This window comes from Oncorhynchus mykiss, chromosome 26 (genome assembly GCF_057628025.1).
Source record: "Oncorhynchus mykiss isolate SJ-2025 chromosome 26, ASM5762802v1, whole genome shotgun sequence".
Lineage (NCBI taxonomy): Eukaryota > Metazoa > Chordata > Actinopteri > Salmoniformes > Salmonidae > Oncorhynchus > Oncorhynchus mykiss.
The window spans coordinates 14,887,501-14,902,723 of NC_143047.1; the positions used below are offsets into that span (position 1 = coordinate 14,887,501).

General features: G+C 50.8%; 1 protein-coding gene across 1 annotated transcript in view; it reads right to left on the minus strand.

Moving 5' to 3' along the window:
• The window catches only part of LOC110506445 (immunoglobulin superfamily DCC subclass member 3), a 121,171-nt gene that overhangs the window by 15,972 nt on the left and 89,976 nt on the right, over positions 1-15,223 (minus strand). The window contains exon 8 of the mRNA XM_021586057.3: positions 7,030-7,277. Within this exon, the coding sequence (XP_021441732.3) occupies positions 7,030-7,277 (248 nt within the window). The remainder of the gene's footprint in view (positions 1-7,029; positions 7,278-15,223) is intronic.

Consider the following 15,223-nt stretch of genomic DNA (forward strand, 5'->3'; position numbering starts at 1 on the left):
CTGCTGTCTATCTACTGCTCTCTCCTCCCTCCTCCTCTCTCCTGCTGTCTATCTACTGCTCTCTCCTCTCTCTTGCTGTCTGTCTACTGCTCTCTCCTCCCTCCTCCCTCCTGCTGTCTGTCTACTGCTCTCTCCTCCCTCCTCTCTCCGTCTGTCTACTGCTCTCTCCTCTCTCCTGCTGTCTGTCTACGGCTCTCTCCTCTCTCCTGCTGTCTGTCTACTGCTCTCTCCTCTCTCCTGCTGTCTGTCTACTGCTCTCTCCTCTCTCCTGCTGTCTGTCTACGGCTCTATCCTCTCCTGCTGTCTGTCTACTGCTCTCTCCTCTCTCCTGCTGTCTGTCTACTGCTCTCTCCTCTCTCCTGCTGTCTGTCTACTGCTCTCTCCTCTCTCCTGCTGTCTGTTTACTGCTCACTCCTCTCTCCTGCTGTCTGTCTACTGCTCTCTCCTCTCTCCTGCTGTCTGTTTACTGCTCTCTCCTCTCTCCTGCTGTCTGTCTACTGCTCTCTCCTCTCTCCTGCTGTCTGTCTACTGCTCTCTCCTCTCTCCTCTCTCCTGCTGTCTGTCTACTGCTCTCTCCTGCTGTCTGTCTACTGCTCTCTCCTCTCTCCTGCTGTCTGTCTACGGCTCTATCCTCTCTCCTGCTGTCTGTCTACGGCTCTCTCCTCTCTCCTGCTGTCTGTCTACTGCTCTCTACTCTCTCCTGCTGTCTGTCTACTGCTCTCTCCTCTCTCCTGCTGTCTGTCTACTGCTCTCTACTCTCTCCTGCTGTCTGTCTACTGCTCTCTACTCTCTCCTGCTGTCTGTCTACTGCTCTCTACTCTCTCCTACTGTCTGTCTACTGCTCTCTCCTCTCTCCTGCTGTCTGTCTACTGCTCTCTACTCTCTCCTGCTGTCTGTCTACTGCTCTCTCCTCTCTCCTGCTGTCTGTCTACTGCTCTCTCCTCTCTCCTGCTGTCTGTCTACTGCTCTCTACTCTCTCCTGCTGTCTGTCTACTGCTCTCTCCTCTCTCCTGCTGTCTGTCTACTGCTCTCTCCTCTATCCTGCTGTCTGTCTACTGCTCTCTCCTCTCTCCTGCTGTCTGTCTACTGCTCTCTCCTCTCTCCTGCTGTCTGTCTACTGCTCTCTCCTCTCTCCTGCTGTCTGTCTACTGCTCTCTCCTCTCTCCTGCTGTCTGTCTACTGCTCTCTCCTCTCTCCTGCTGTCTGTCTACTGCTCTATCCTCTCTCCTGCTGTCTGTCTACTGCTCTCTCCTCTCTCCTGCTGTCTGTCTACGGCTCTCTCCTCTCTCCTGCTGTCTGTTTACTGCTCTCTACTCTCTCCTGCTGTCTCTTTACTGCTCTCTCCTCTCTCCTGCTGTCTGTCTACTGCTCTCTCCTCCCTCCTCTCTCCTGCTGTCTGTCTACTGGTCTCTCCTCTCTCCTGCTGTTTGTCTACTGCTCTCTCCTCCCTCCTCTCTCCTGCTGTCTGTCTACTGCTCTCTCCTCTCTCCGTCTGTCTGTCTACTGCTCTCTCCTCCCTCCTCTCTCCTGCTGTCTGTCTACTGCTCTCTCCTCTCTCCTGCTGTCTGTCTACTGCCCTCTCCTCCCTTCTTTCTCCTGCTGTCTGTCTACTGCTCTCTCCTGCTGTCTGTCTACTGCCCTCTCCTCCCTCCTCTCTCCTGCTGTCTGTCTACTGCTCTCTCCTCCCTCCTCTCTCCTGCTGTCTGTCTACTGCTCTCTCCTGTCTCCTGCTGTCTGTCTACTGCTCTCTCCTCTCTCCTGCTGTCTGTCTACTGCTCTCTCCTCCCTCCTCCCTCCTGCTGTCTGTCTACTGCTCTCTCCTCCCTCCTCTCTCCGTCTGTCTGTCTACTGCTCTCTCCTCTCTCCTGCTGTCTGTCTACTGCGCTCTCCTCCCTCCTGCTGTCTGTCTACTGCTCTCTCCTCTCTCCTGCTGTCTGTCTACTGCTCTCTCCTCTCCCCTGCTGTCTGTCAACTGCTCTCTACTCCCTCCTCTCTCCTGCTGTTTGTCTACTGCTCTCTCCCCCATCCTGCTGTCTGTCTACTGCTCTCTCCGTCCTCCTGCTGTCTGTCTACTGCTCTCTCCTCCCTCCTCTCTCCTGTTGTCTGTCTACTGCTCTCTTCTCCCTCCTCTCTCCTGCTGTCTGTCTACTGCTCTCTCCTCCCTCCTGCTCTGTCTACTGCTCTCTCCTCCCTCCTCTCTCTTGCTGTCTGTCTACTGCTCTCTCCTCTCTCCTGCTGTCTGTCTACTGCTCTCTCCTCCCTCCTGCTCTGTCTACTGCTCTCTCCTCTCTCCTGCTGTCTGTCTACTGCTCTCTCCTCTCTCCTGCTGTCTGTCTACTGCTCTCTCCTCTCTCCTGCTGTCTGTCTACTGCTCTCTCCTCTCTCCTGCTGTCTGTCTACTGCTCTCTCCTCTCTCCTGCTGTCTGTCTACTGCTCTCTCCTCTCTCCTGCTGTCTGTTTACTGCTCTCTACTCTCTCCTGCTGTCTGTCTACTGCTCTCTCCTCTCTCTTGCTGTCTGTCTACTGCTCTCTCCTCTCTCCTGCTGTCTGTCTACTGCTCTCTCCTCTCTCCTGCTGTCTGTCTACTGCTCTCTCCTCTCTCCTGCTGTCTGTCTACTGCTCTCTCCTCTCTCCTGCTGTCTGTCTACTGCTCTCTCCTCTCTCCTGCTGTCTGTCTACTGCTCTCTCCTCTCTCCTGCTGTCTGTCTACTGCTCTCTCCTCTCTCCTGCTGTCTGTCTACTGCTCTCTCCTCTCTCCTGCTGTCTGTCTACTGCTCTCTCCTCTCTCCTGCTGTCTGTCTACTGCTCTCTCCTCTCTCCTGCTGTCTGTCTACTGCTCTCTCCTCTCTCCTGCTGTCTGTCTACTGCTCTCTCCTCTCTCCTGCTGTCTGTCTACTGCTCTCTACTCTCTCCTGCTGTCTGTCTACGGCTCTATCCTCTCTCCTGCTGTCTGTCTACTGCTCTCTCCTGCTGTCTGTCTACTGCTCTCTCCTCTCTCCTGCTGTCTGTCTACTGCTCTCTCCTCTCTCCTGCTGTCTGTTTACTGCTCTCTACTCTCTCCTGCTGTCTGTCTACTGCTCTCTCCTCTCTCCTGCTGTCTGTCTACTGCTCTCTCCTCTCTCCTGCTGTCTGTCTACGGCTCTATCCTCTCTCCTGCTGTCTGTCTACTGCTCTCTCCTCTCTCCTGCTGTCTGTCTACGGCTCTATCCTCTCTCCTGCTGTCGGTCTACGGCTCTATCCTCTCTCCTGCTGTCTGTCTACTGCTCTCTCCTCTCTCCTGCTGTCTGTCTACTGCTCTCTCCTCTCTCCTGCTGTCTGTATACGGCTCTATCCTCTCTCCTGCTGTCTGTCTACTGCTCTATCCTCTCTCCTGCTGTCTGTCTACTGCTCTCTCCTCTCTCCTGCTGTCTGTCTACTGCTCTATCCTCTCTCCTGCTGTCTGTCTACGGCTCTCTCCTCTCTCCTGCTGTCTGTCTACGGCTCTATCCTCTCTCCTGCTGTCTGTCTACGGCTCTCTCCCCCATCCTGCTGTCTGTCTACTGCTCTCTCCGTCCTCCTGCTGTCTGTCTACTGCTCTCTCCTCCCTCCTCTCTCCTGTTGTCTGTCTACTGCTCTCTTCTCCCTCCTCTCTCCTGCTGTCTGTCTACTGCTCTCTCCTCCCTCCTGCTCTGTCTACTGCTCTCTCCTCCCTCCTCTCTCTTGCTGTCTGTCTACTGCTCTCTCCTCTCTCCTGCTGTCTGTCTACTGCTCTCTCCTCCCTCCTGCTCTGTCTACTGCTCTCTCCTCTCTCCTGCTGTCTGTCTACTGCTCTCTCCTCTCTCCTGCTGTCTGTCTACTGCTCTCTCCTCTCTCCTGCTGTCTGTCTACTGCTCTCTCCTCTCTCCTGCTGTCTGTCTACTGCTCTCTCCTCTCTCCTGCTGTCTGTTTACTGCTCTCTACTCTCTCCTGCTGTCTGTCTACTGCTCTCTCCTCTCTCTTGCTGTCTGTCTACTGCTCTCTCCTCTCTCCTGCTGTCTGTCTACTGCTCTCTCCTCTCTCCTGCTGTCTGTCTACTGCTCTCTCCTCTCTCCTGCTGTCTGTCTACTGCTCTCTCCTCTCTCCTGCTGTCTGTCTACTGCTCTCTCCTCTCTCCTGCTGTCTGTCTACTGCTCTCTCCTCTCTCCTGCTGTCTGTCTACTGCTCTCTCCTCTCTCCTGCTGTCTGTCTACTGCTCTCTCCTCTCTCCTGCTGTCTGTCTACTGCTCTCTCCTCTCTCCTGCTGTCTGTCTACTGCTCTCTCCTCTCTCCTGCTGTCTGTCTACTGCTCTCTCCTCTCTCCTGCTGTCTGTCTACTGCTCTCTCCTCTCTCCTGCTGTCTGTCTACGGCTCTATCCTCTCTCCTGCTGTCTGTCTACTGCTCTCTCCTCTCTCCTGCTGTCTGTTTACTGCTCTCTACTCTCTCCTGCTGTCTGTCTACGGCTCTATCCTCTCTCCTGCTGTCTGTCTACTGCTCTCTCCTGCTGTCTGTCTACTGCTCTCTACTCTCTCCTGCTGTCTGTCTACTGCTCTCTCCTCTCTCCTGCTGTCTGTTTACTGCTCTCTACTCTCTCCTGCTGTCTGTCTACGGCTCTATCCTCTCTCCTGCTGTCTGTCTACTGCTCTCTCCTCTCTCCTGCTGTCTGTCTACTGCTCTCTCCTCTCTCCTGCTGTCTGTCTACGTCTATCTCCTCTCTCCTGCTGTCTGTCTACTGCTCTCTACTCTCTCCTGCTGTCTGTCTACTGCTCTCTCCTCTCTCCTGCTGTCTGTCTACTGCTCTCTCCTCTCTCCTGCTGTCTGTCTACGGCTCTATCCTCTCTCCTGCTGTCTGTCTACTGCTCTTTCTCTCTCCTGCTGTCTGTCTACTGCTCTATCCTCTCTCCTGCTGTCGGTCTACGGCTCTATCCTCTCTCCTGCTGTCTGTCTACTGCTCTCTCCTCTCTCCTGCTGTCTGTCTACTGCTCTCTCCTCTCTCCTGCTGTCTGTCTACAGCTCTATCCTCTCTCCTGCTGTCTGTCTACTGCTCTATCCTCTCTCCTGCTGTCTGTCTACTGCTCTCTCCTCTCTCCTGCTGTCTGTCTACTGCTCTATCCTCTCTCCTGCTGTCTGTCTACGGCTCTCTCCTCTCTCCTGCTGTCTGTCTACGGCTCTATCCTCTCTCCTGCTGTCTGTCTACGGCTCTCTCCTCTCTCCTGCTGTCTGTCTACTGCTCTCTCCTCTCTCCTGCTGTCTGCCTACTGCTCTATCCTCTCTCCTGCTATCTGTCTACTGCTCTCTCCTCTCTCCTGCTGTCTGTCTACTGCTCTCTCCTCTCTCCTGCTGTCTGTCTACTGCTCTCTCCTCTCTCCTGCTGTCTGTCTACGGCTCTATCCTCTCTCCTGCTGTCTGTCTACTGCTCTCTCCTCTCTCCTGCTGTCTGTCTACTGCTCTCTCCTCTCTCCTGCTGTCTGTCTACTGCTCTCTCCTCTCTCCTGCTGTCTGTCTACTGCTCTCTCCTCTCTCCTGCTGTCTGTCTACGGCTCTATCCTCTCTCCTGCTGTCTGTCTACTGCTCTATCCTCTCTCCTGCTGTCTGTCTACTGCTCTCTCCTCTCTCCTGCTGTCTGTCTACTGCTCTATCCTCTCTCCTGCTGTCTGTCTACGGCTCTCTCCTCTCTCCTGCTGTCTGTCTACGGCTCTATCCTCTCTCCTGCTGTCTGTCTACGGCTCTCTCCTCTCTCCTGCTGTCTGTCTACTGCTCTCTCCTCTCTCCTGCTGTCTGCCTACTGCTCTATCCTCTCTCCTGCTGTCTGTCTACGGCTCTCTCCTCTCTCCTGCTGTCTGTCTACTGCTCTCTCCTCTCTCCTGCTGTATGTCTACTGCTCTCTCCTCTCTCCTGCTGTCTGTCTACGGCTCTATCCTCTCTCCTGCTGTCTGTCTACTGCTCTCTCCTCTCTCCTCTCTCCTGCTGTCTGTCTACTGCTCTCTCCTCTCTCCTGCTGTCTGTCTACTGCTCTCTCCTCTCTCCTGCTGTCTGTCTACTGCTCTCTCCTCTCTCCTGCTGTCTGTCTACGGCTCTATCCTCTCTCCTGCTGTCTGTCTACTGGTCTCTCCTCTCTCCTGCTGTCTGTCTACTGGTCTCTCCTCTCTCCTGCTGTCTGTCTACTGCTCTCTCCTCTCTCCTGCTGTCTGTCTACGGCTCTATCCTCTCTCCTGCTGTCTGTCTACTGCTCTCTCCTCTCTCCTGCTGTCTGTCTACTGCTCTCTCCTCTCTCCTGCTGTCTGTCTACTGCTCTCTCCTCTCTCCTGCTGTCTGTCTACTGCTCTCTCCTCTCTCCTGCTGTCTGTCTACGGCTCTATCCTCTCTCCTGCTGTCTGTCTACTGGTCTCTCCTCTCTCCTGCTGTCTGTCTACTGGTCTCTCCTCTCTCCTGCTGTCTGTCTACTGCTCTATCCTCTCTCCTGCTGTCTGTCTACTGCTCTCTCCTCTCTCCTGCTGTCTCCTGTTTTTTCATTCGCTACCTCTTACTCTTTTCTTTTTTCTCTCCCCTGCTATCTCCTTCTCCTTTTAGCTCCCTCCTTCCTTCCCTCCCTCCCTTTCCTTCCCTCCCTCCCTTTCCTTCCCTCCCTCCCTTTCCTTCCCTCCCTCCCTTTCTCCTTTCACAGAAAGGGCACAAGGGAAGAGAAGCTAGAGGAGGGGTAACTCTGGAAGAGAAGCTGTAGTCAGCCCTGGGGGAGCCAGCCTCCCCTCCCCAGCACAGCCACCTGGTGCCCCATACAGTCTACACCCACCACTCCATAACACACAGAACACTCGACCTACTGTAGATACCACACTCCCTACTGTTCTGTATCATCTCTACCACACGCTGAGGACAGCCATCCCATTAACCTCAGTAAAATAACATAAGTCACGTAGAGAGCTAATGCATGTAAGCAGGTGACAGTAGAGCATGTACTGATTGAACCAGTTCACCTGAGGCAGAGCAGTATTGTGTGTTCCAGTGGTGTGTTAGAGACGGTGCTACCCACGAACCTGTGGTCCTGCGGATGTGGAGCACGTAGCCGATGATCTCCTGAGTGTCCTGGGCAGACTCCTTCCAGGACACCTGGATGGCGTTGGGTGAGAGGGCCTCGGCCCGCACCACACTGGGCATCCCTGGCAGGCCGTCTGCCCACAGCACGGTGAGACGGGCACTGGCCTGGGTGGAGCCGGCGCTGTTCTCAGCGATGCACTGGTAGATGGCTTCGTCCTCCTGACTGATGCCATAGATGGTCAGCGTGCTTGAGGAAGAATAGGGGGGGGAAGAGGAGGATGAGGTGGAGGGAAGAAGGAGGGGTAAAAGAGGAGGGAGGAAAGTAGACACAGGAAAGACGTGAGTCTCTGGTTTGCAGCGAGAAGGATTAGGATATTATTGGGTAGTGCAGAGAAAGCAAACAGAAAGCTCTCAGAGATGATTATTGATTTCAAAGATGACTGTATTGTGCGTGCGGTGGCATTTTCTGAGCAAAACAAAGCCGGCAGAAGCTGACAAGGGCTTTGTTTAAAAACTCTCACAGCGGGCAGTCAAGCAAACAATAGAAAACTGTATGAAATCCTTCTGTGTAGCATCTGAATCAAAGTCTTATTTACAGCAGTGGTAGGGCATTTCTGTTAGCCGGTTCCTGTTTGTGTCAGTCCTGAGCAGATACATTGTCACTACAGAATGAGCCTGCTGGATGTGGCATCGTAATACGACAGGTAATAAACACAACAATCAAAACAAAAACAAGCACTGTCTGTGTACAGTAGGATTGTGTGTGTGTGTGTGTGTGTAGATGTGAATGGTGCCTTACTGTATCTTCCAAGAATAAAAATGCTAATCCTCCCCCCTTTTCCCTATTTACCTCCCTCCCTCCCTCGTTACTTGAGGATGGGATGGAGATGGGGGCGCACACCGTACTCCCCCCGTTTTCAATTTTTCTCGCTCCACCCTTCTTCCCCTCTGCCTCTCTTCCAATCCCTCCTTCCTCCCTCTATCTGCCGCTGCTGGAGGATGGCTTGATGGGGTGTGTGTGCGTGTGTGTGTGTAGGATGGGTTGATGGTGTGTGAGGGGTGGAGGGCATAGGGGGTGAATTATTAGAGCCGAATACATAATCATCCGCTCTTCTCCTCTTAATCCTGAGGGGATGAGAAAATAAAAGATTTAACACGGAGGAGCATAATATGGAAATGAACCCCTCCAGCATATTGCATTTTTTGGGGGGATAGACACTGACAGCTAGTGTGAGGAGTGCGTTTTTGAAAAGCTTCAAGGTGGGAGTGTAAGATCAATGACTGTTGCAAATAAATGGAGGATTTAATTTTTTTTTTTTTTATGCTTTATGCATTTCTCACATTGTGCCTGCGGATTAGGTCTGCTATTCTACAGAAAGGCCTCAGACACGAACTTCAATCTATCTCCTCTCTCCATATCATTGTCTGTCGGACTCCAGTTGACTTAGATATGTCGGCAGCTGTTTAAACGGGCTGGTGGTGTCCCCACAGACAGTTGGGCCACATCCGTCTTCACTACCTTCCCAGGGCACCTCTCTGAAACAGGGAAGTCCAGGAGTCAGGGACCAGTTTGTTCATGCTGTAGGCGTGTGGTCTCTGAGAACTGTGGGTGTTCTATCGGGTTTTCCGATTCAAAGTCGTTGTCAAGACTGAAGGGACACACAACATGAACATAAGGACAAGATCATAGTGTACCTTTAAGGTCGCTGGTTTGAATCCCCGAGCCGACTAGATTAAATGTCGCTGGTTAAGGTCGCTGGTTTGAATCCCCGACTAGCCGACTAGACTTAAATGTAAATGCCTATACTGTACTCCGCACAATAGAACCCCACAGTGGAGGTGTCATAATACCCATAAAACCTAGCGGTCAAACAAGGAAATGGTTCCAATAGTTTTTCCCATAGGGGATTTTAGAAACACTTAAAATAAGGGCTGTGTTTCGTGTAGGTTTACCCTGGTGTGACGTTTGGATAACCATGTCAATCTCTCTCGGACAAGGTGACTTTTATCAATATATTCAGCTCTCAGATTTGAACATGAAATTAGCATCAAAGTAGACAGCATGCAAGATTACAAATCCCGGCAAGATCCTGCACGACATCTCTACCTGGCATGTTTGCTAACAGGTCAATTTAAAAAAACACAGCCAATTTATTAATTACTACATTTTGCTAACATTAGATAGTTAATCCAGAGATTCTTACCTTGCCTCGATTTGTCAGTCTCGTCCAGATCATCATGGCATTTGCAGTTCTTTATGATAGCCACATTAGCAGCTAATTCGCATTTAATTTGTTGGGGGTAAATACAGTCCCCTTGTCCGGGAGAGTTTTGCACGTTTATCAAAACATCACACCAGGGCAAGCTTGCATGAAACACGGCCCTTATTTTAAAATCCCCTATGGGAAAAATGAATGGTGGAAAAACGATTGGAACCATTTCCCTGTTTGACCGCTAGGTTTTATGGGTATTATGATTCATATTATAGTACTATATGAGAAACCATGAGGAAAGAGAATTTAGTCCAGTTTAATTACAGAAGTAAAGGACAGTGACTTTATATACCTGACGTTTCACAAGTGAAGGGGCAGAGGGGACTGGTGTTGGTCTTACAGTTCAATGAACATTATACTGTATGAAGTATGATGAGTGGATCATTCGATTACCTTTTAATAATTGATGGTATATGAATGAGCGGCTTCAGTGGTCCACTGGTTTCAGTGGAGAGAGAGATTGAAAGAGAGAGACAAAGAGAGAGAGAGAGAGAGAGAGAGAGAGAGAGAGAGAGAGAGAGAGAGAGAGAGACAAAGAGAGAGAGAGAGAGAGAGACAAAGAGAGAGAGAGAGAGAGAGAGAGAGAGAGAGAGAGGGAGAGAGAGAGCGAGAGAGAGAGAGAGAGAGCGAGAGAGAGAGAGAGAGAGAGAGACAGAGAGGGCCATTATTCCAGAGAGGATAGCAACCTAGTCCAGTCTGCCAGGTGAAATCAATCTCACCGGTCCTGTCTAGTTTCACTCTCCTGATGGGTCATGGCTAGAAAGAATGCATTTTTTTGCATTTTATTTTAGCTCACCTTAACCCTTTTCCCCGCGTGAACCTAATTCTCCTAACCTGCTATGTAAGTTGTCCTAACCTGCTGCGTAAGTTGTCCTAGCCTGCTATGTAAGTTGTCCTAGCCTGCTACGTAAGTTGTCCTAGCCTGCTGCGTAAGTTGTCCTAGCCTGCTGGGTAAGTTGTCCTAGCCTGCTGGGTAAGTTGTCCTAGCCTGCTGGGTAAGTTGTCCTAGCCTGCTGGGTAAGTTGTCCTAGCCTGCTGCGTAAGTTGTCCTAGCCTGCTGCGTAAGTTATCCTAGCCTGCTGCGTAAGTTGTCCTAGCCTGCTGGGTAAGTTGTCCTAGCCTGCTGCGTAAGTTGTCCTAGCCTGCTGCGTAAGTTGTCCTAGCCTGCTGCGTAAGTTGTCCTAGCCTGCTGCGTAAGTTGTCCTAACCTGCTGCGTAAGTTGTCCTAGCCTGCTGCGTAAGTTGTCCTAGCCTGCTGCGTAAGTTGTCCTAACCTGCTGCGTAAGTTGTCCTAGCCTGCTGCGTAAGTTGTCCTAGCCTGCTGCGTAAGTTGTCCTAGCCTGCTGCGTAAGTTGTCCTAGCCTGCTGCGTAAGTTGTCCTAGCCTGCTGCGTAAGTTGTCCTAGCCTGCTGCGTAAGTTATCCTAGCCTGCTGCGTAAGTTGTCCTAGCCTGCTGCGTAAGTTGTCCTAGCCTGCTGCGTAAGTTGTCCTAACCTGCTGCGTAAGTTGTCCTAACCTGCTGCGTAAGTTGTCCTAACCTGCTGCGTAAGTTGTCCTAGCCTGCTACGTAAGTTGTCCTAGCCTGCTGCGTAAGTTGTCCTAGCCTGCTGCGTAAGTTATCCTAGCCTGCTGCGTAAGTTGTCCTAGCCTGCTACGTAAGTTGTCCTAGCCTGCTGCGTAAGTTGTCCTAGCCTGCTGCGTAAGTTGTCCTAGCCTGCTGCGTAAGTTGTCCTAGCCTGCTGCGTAAGTTGTCCTAGCCTGCTGCGTAAGTTGTCCTAACCTGCTGGGTAAGTTGTCCTAGCCTGCTGCGTAAGTTGTCCTAGCCTGCTGGGTAAGTTGTCCTAACCTGCTGCGTAAGTTGTCCTAGCCTGCTGCGTAAGTTGTCCTAGCCTGCTGCGTAAGTTGTCCTAACCTGCTGCGTAAGTTGTCCTAGCCTGCTGCGTAAGTTGTCCTAGCCTGCTGGGTAAGTTGTCCTAGCCTGCTGGGTAAGTTGTCCTAGCCTGCTACGAAAAGTCAAATCTGACACAAGCTGTATGCTTTCTAGTCAAAACCCTCCTGAGGCACATCGTCCTTCTCCTTCTCCAAAAGGGGGCGCCGGACATTTGACCGGCAACATTTTAATTCACCGGACATTAGAGACATTTACATCCCAAGGATCCCGGATTGCACGGACCCAATTGAATCTCGACTTACATAGTACAAGCAATGAGGGAAAGGTAGGTAGCTGTATTAGCTATTTAAAAAAAAAAATATATATGAATTTCAGCACCGCAATTGTTTAGGACAAACATAAGTACAGGTAAGCGTTTTCAGAATCTAATGTTTACATACTGTTTAACCGTCTTCATATGTATATACTGTATTCTAATCAAGGCTCATATAACTACTGCTGTACACAAATGTTCTATTCATATACTGCCCATAACGTCTATAGACACCATCACACTGTACATATATATTTAGATTCCAGACGCCGACATGGCTTGTTCTATTATTTATATATTTCTTAATTCCTTTCTTTTCATTTTTTGAATTTGCCTGTGTTGTTTTGTTTTGTTAGGTATTACTGCGCTGTTGAAGCTAGGAACATATGCATTTCGCTACACCCGCGACAGCATCTGCAAAATATGTGTACGCGACAAATAAAATATCATTGAATTTCATTTGAATTGACATTTTTACTAGAATCAGTGTTGTTGCTAGAAAATCCCACGACCATATTAGAGAACAGTTGAGCACTCAGCTAGCAAAATTCCTGCCTCTCTTCCCAGAGACCTTTTGCTTTGAGGGTGGATGTGTCTGAGACCAGACTTATAACGTGACTCCTGTGCTGAACTCTCTTCAGCAGTTCCGACTACCAACCACTGGGCAGGCAGGCAGACTGAGGAACCGGATGCTGCTGCTCTCTGGGTTTGTGTCAATCATCTGACAGATCCCACAGAGAGTCTTTGACTGGAGGAAGAAAGAATCTATAGCTACTGCAGTCAGAGGAACAATGGCATCACACAGGAGGACAACCAACGCACAAAGGCTTTGAAGAGAGAGCGAGAGAGAAACTGAGAGAAAGAGCTCCCGGAAAGAGAGCGAGTGAGAGAGAAAAGCATTCCTGATAAAGGGATAAAAAAATGAAGAGAGAGAGAGAGCATCTTAGAAACAGAAAGAGAGAGCGTGAGTCAGTGTTTTGGGCAGAGTGTGTGTGTGAGTGGGGAAGAAAAGATCTGTGTTTGGGCCATCTGCCTGGCCTTGCTGTCATGACAGACCGGCAGGTTGGCAGCATCATTTACTCATCAGTTCAAGGCCACTTCACCGATTGATGGATCCCCCCAGTCTGGGTGAGGGGGCTGGAACTGGGTAGGCTCACTGGACTGGGGATGGGGCTAGGGTAGGCTCACTGGGCTGGGGCAGGCTCACTGGACTGGGGATGGGGCTAGGGTAGGCTCACTGGGCTGGGGCTGGGGTAGGCTCACTGGGTTGGGGCTGGGACTAGGGTAGGCTTACTAGGCTGAGGCTAGGGTGGGCTCACTGGGCTGGGGCTAGGGTAGGCTCACTGGGCTGGGGCTGGGACTAGGGTAGGCATACTAGGCTGGGGCTAGGGTGGGCTCACTGGGTTGGGGCTAGGGCAGGCTCACTGGGCTGGGGCTGAGGCAAGGGTGGGCTCACTGAGCTGAGTATAGGGTAGCCTCACTGGGCTGGGGCTGAGGCTAGGGTGGGCTCACTGGGCTGGGGCTGAGGCTAGGGTGGGCTCACTTGGCTGGGGCTAGGGTAGGCTCACTGGGCTGGGGCTAGGGTAGGCTCACTGGGCTGGGGCTGAGGCTAGGGGGGGCTGACTGGGCTGAGGCTGGGACTAGGGTAGGCTCACTTGGCTGGGGCTGAGGCTAGGGTAGGCTCACGGGGCTGGGGCTGTGGCTAGGGTAGGCTCACAGGGCTGGGGCTGTGGCTAGGGTGGGCTCACTGGGCTAGGGATAGGAAGCTGTGCGGGCTAACTGGGCTCAGTGGGCTGGGGGCGTGGGAGGTTTCTGTTGTTCAGCCACTGGGGCCGAGTTTGCAATGTTGTCACTGAACGAAGGCCTGTGAAAGGCTAAACTAGAGAGAGGGAGGGAGGGAGGAAAAAAGGAGGGAACAGGGAGAGAGGGGAGGGGGGAGAGCAGGGGCTTTGAAGAGGGAGGAGCAATGAGCTGTCTCACGGAAAGCCCACGGAAATGACTGATTGCAGGCAGGGTTAGAGGTCAAGGCCAATGCCCAGGTCCCAGCTCGCTGGAATCACAAAACGGGGCTTCCACAGAATGAAAACAGGAAAAAAAGGAAAACATAGTTCCCTTTTAACAGGTTCAGCTACACACAAAAAAAATATGCAGCCCAGTGGAATATTCCTAGAGGGAGTAGGACACATCTCTTCACTGAAACTTACTCACACAAATAAATCATAGAAGTCTTCAATCCCCATAAAAACATAGGAGAAGATTAGTCTCGCCCTCAGTTTACAGTCAACCCTCACAAGTCAAAACTATTCCACAAATCATGCCATTTCTACAACATTTACTACTGTAGGCTGACATTCTACCCAGATTCAAATGTTACTCTGCAATTTCAATTCACTGCCTGACTGTGTTTGATACCTACTGGTTCAGATGATCCTGACTACGTCAGGGATGGGCCAGGCTGGTTTAGATATTCCTATTAACAGTCCTTTCATATGTGTCGTACTCCCCTGAAAACGGACAGGGCAGCACATTCTGAGGCCATGATTCTGATGGAGGTCAGCTAAGCATCTTCATTACCGGGGTAATGGTGTTTCATGTTTAAGGAACAGCCCGTGACCACCCCTGAGTGCCCTGCGTGAGAAGAACATCAACTCTCTGCCCTTCTACGTCAACCAACCAACATCCCGCACGCACGCACGCACGCACACACGCACACACACACACACACACACAGTAAGTAAAGTCCCTGGTCAAAACAATATAATCATACTGTTATATTTGCATTAGCTGCCAATCTGAATTTATTGTGACACCATCTTAGCTCACACAGAGTTCACACCAGTCAGACTGTCACAGTGTGTAATTGGTTACAGCGTGCTGCAGGGAGACAGTCTAAAGGGCAACGCACAGGAGAATTTGCATGTTTGATATGTGTGTGTATGTATGCATGTGAATGTGTGTGTGTGCGTACGTGTGTTCCTTGATTGATGTGTGTGCATGCACGTGAGTAAAATACACAATCGATCCCCATTCTTTCTTATCCTATCCTCTCTGGCAGGTCAGCAGCATGAGAGAAAGCTGTAGGGAACAATGTGCAGTATGTGCATGTCTCTGGTGTTGTCCCTTCCATTTGCAGGAACAGACATGCACACACCAGGGTTTCCGTTAGGAACATGTTGCGCCGGACAACGTGACCGGGAAGATTTTAATTTACTGGCCATTTGAGAAATTTACCGGACCCATATGAATTGGTTGTGTAACCAATTAGGGTGTCTACCCACTGTGCTCAGAACGAAATAAATCACATTTAGATTATGGTAATTCATCTGAACAGAACATGCGACTCCTGTAATGAACAATCCAGTAAAATATTTGCCAAAATGCAATTAGTGGGAAAACACCATTCTAAACAGTTCACCTGATGAGAGCTGTTCCATATGTGACAGGAATGAAAATCTCAGTTAGAAACTTAGAGGGGGAATCTAATAACAACATCCAGGATGGGTTGTTAATATGACTAGGATTGGTCCTTTGGTTTCTCAACAATGAAAGAAAGTTGATATGAAAACCAATAGAACAGCAGAGAAATGCTGGTTAATGACAGCAGGAAGTCTTTAGAAAATAATTGCCTCCACGTTTCGATGGTTGGATTTTGGCGAGGCTACTTTGAAGCAAGGTAAGACATTTCTCATTTGAAGTAAACCGTTCAGGCTTCAAAC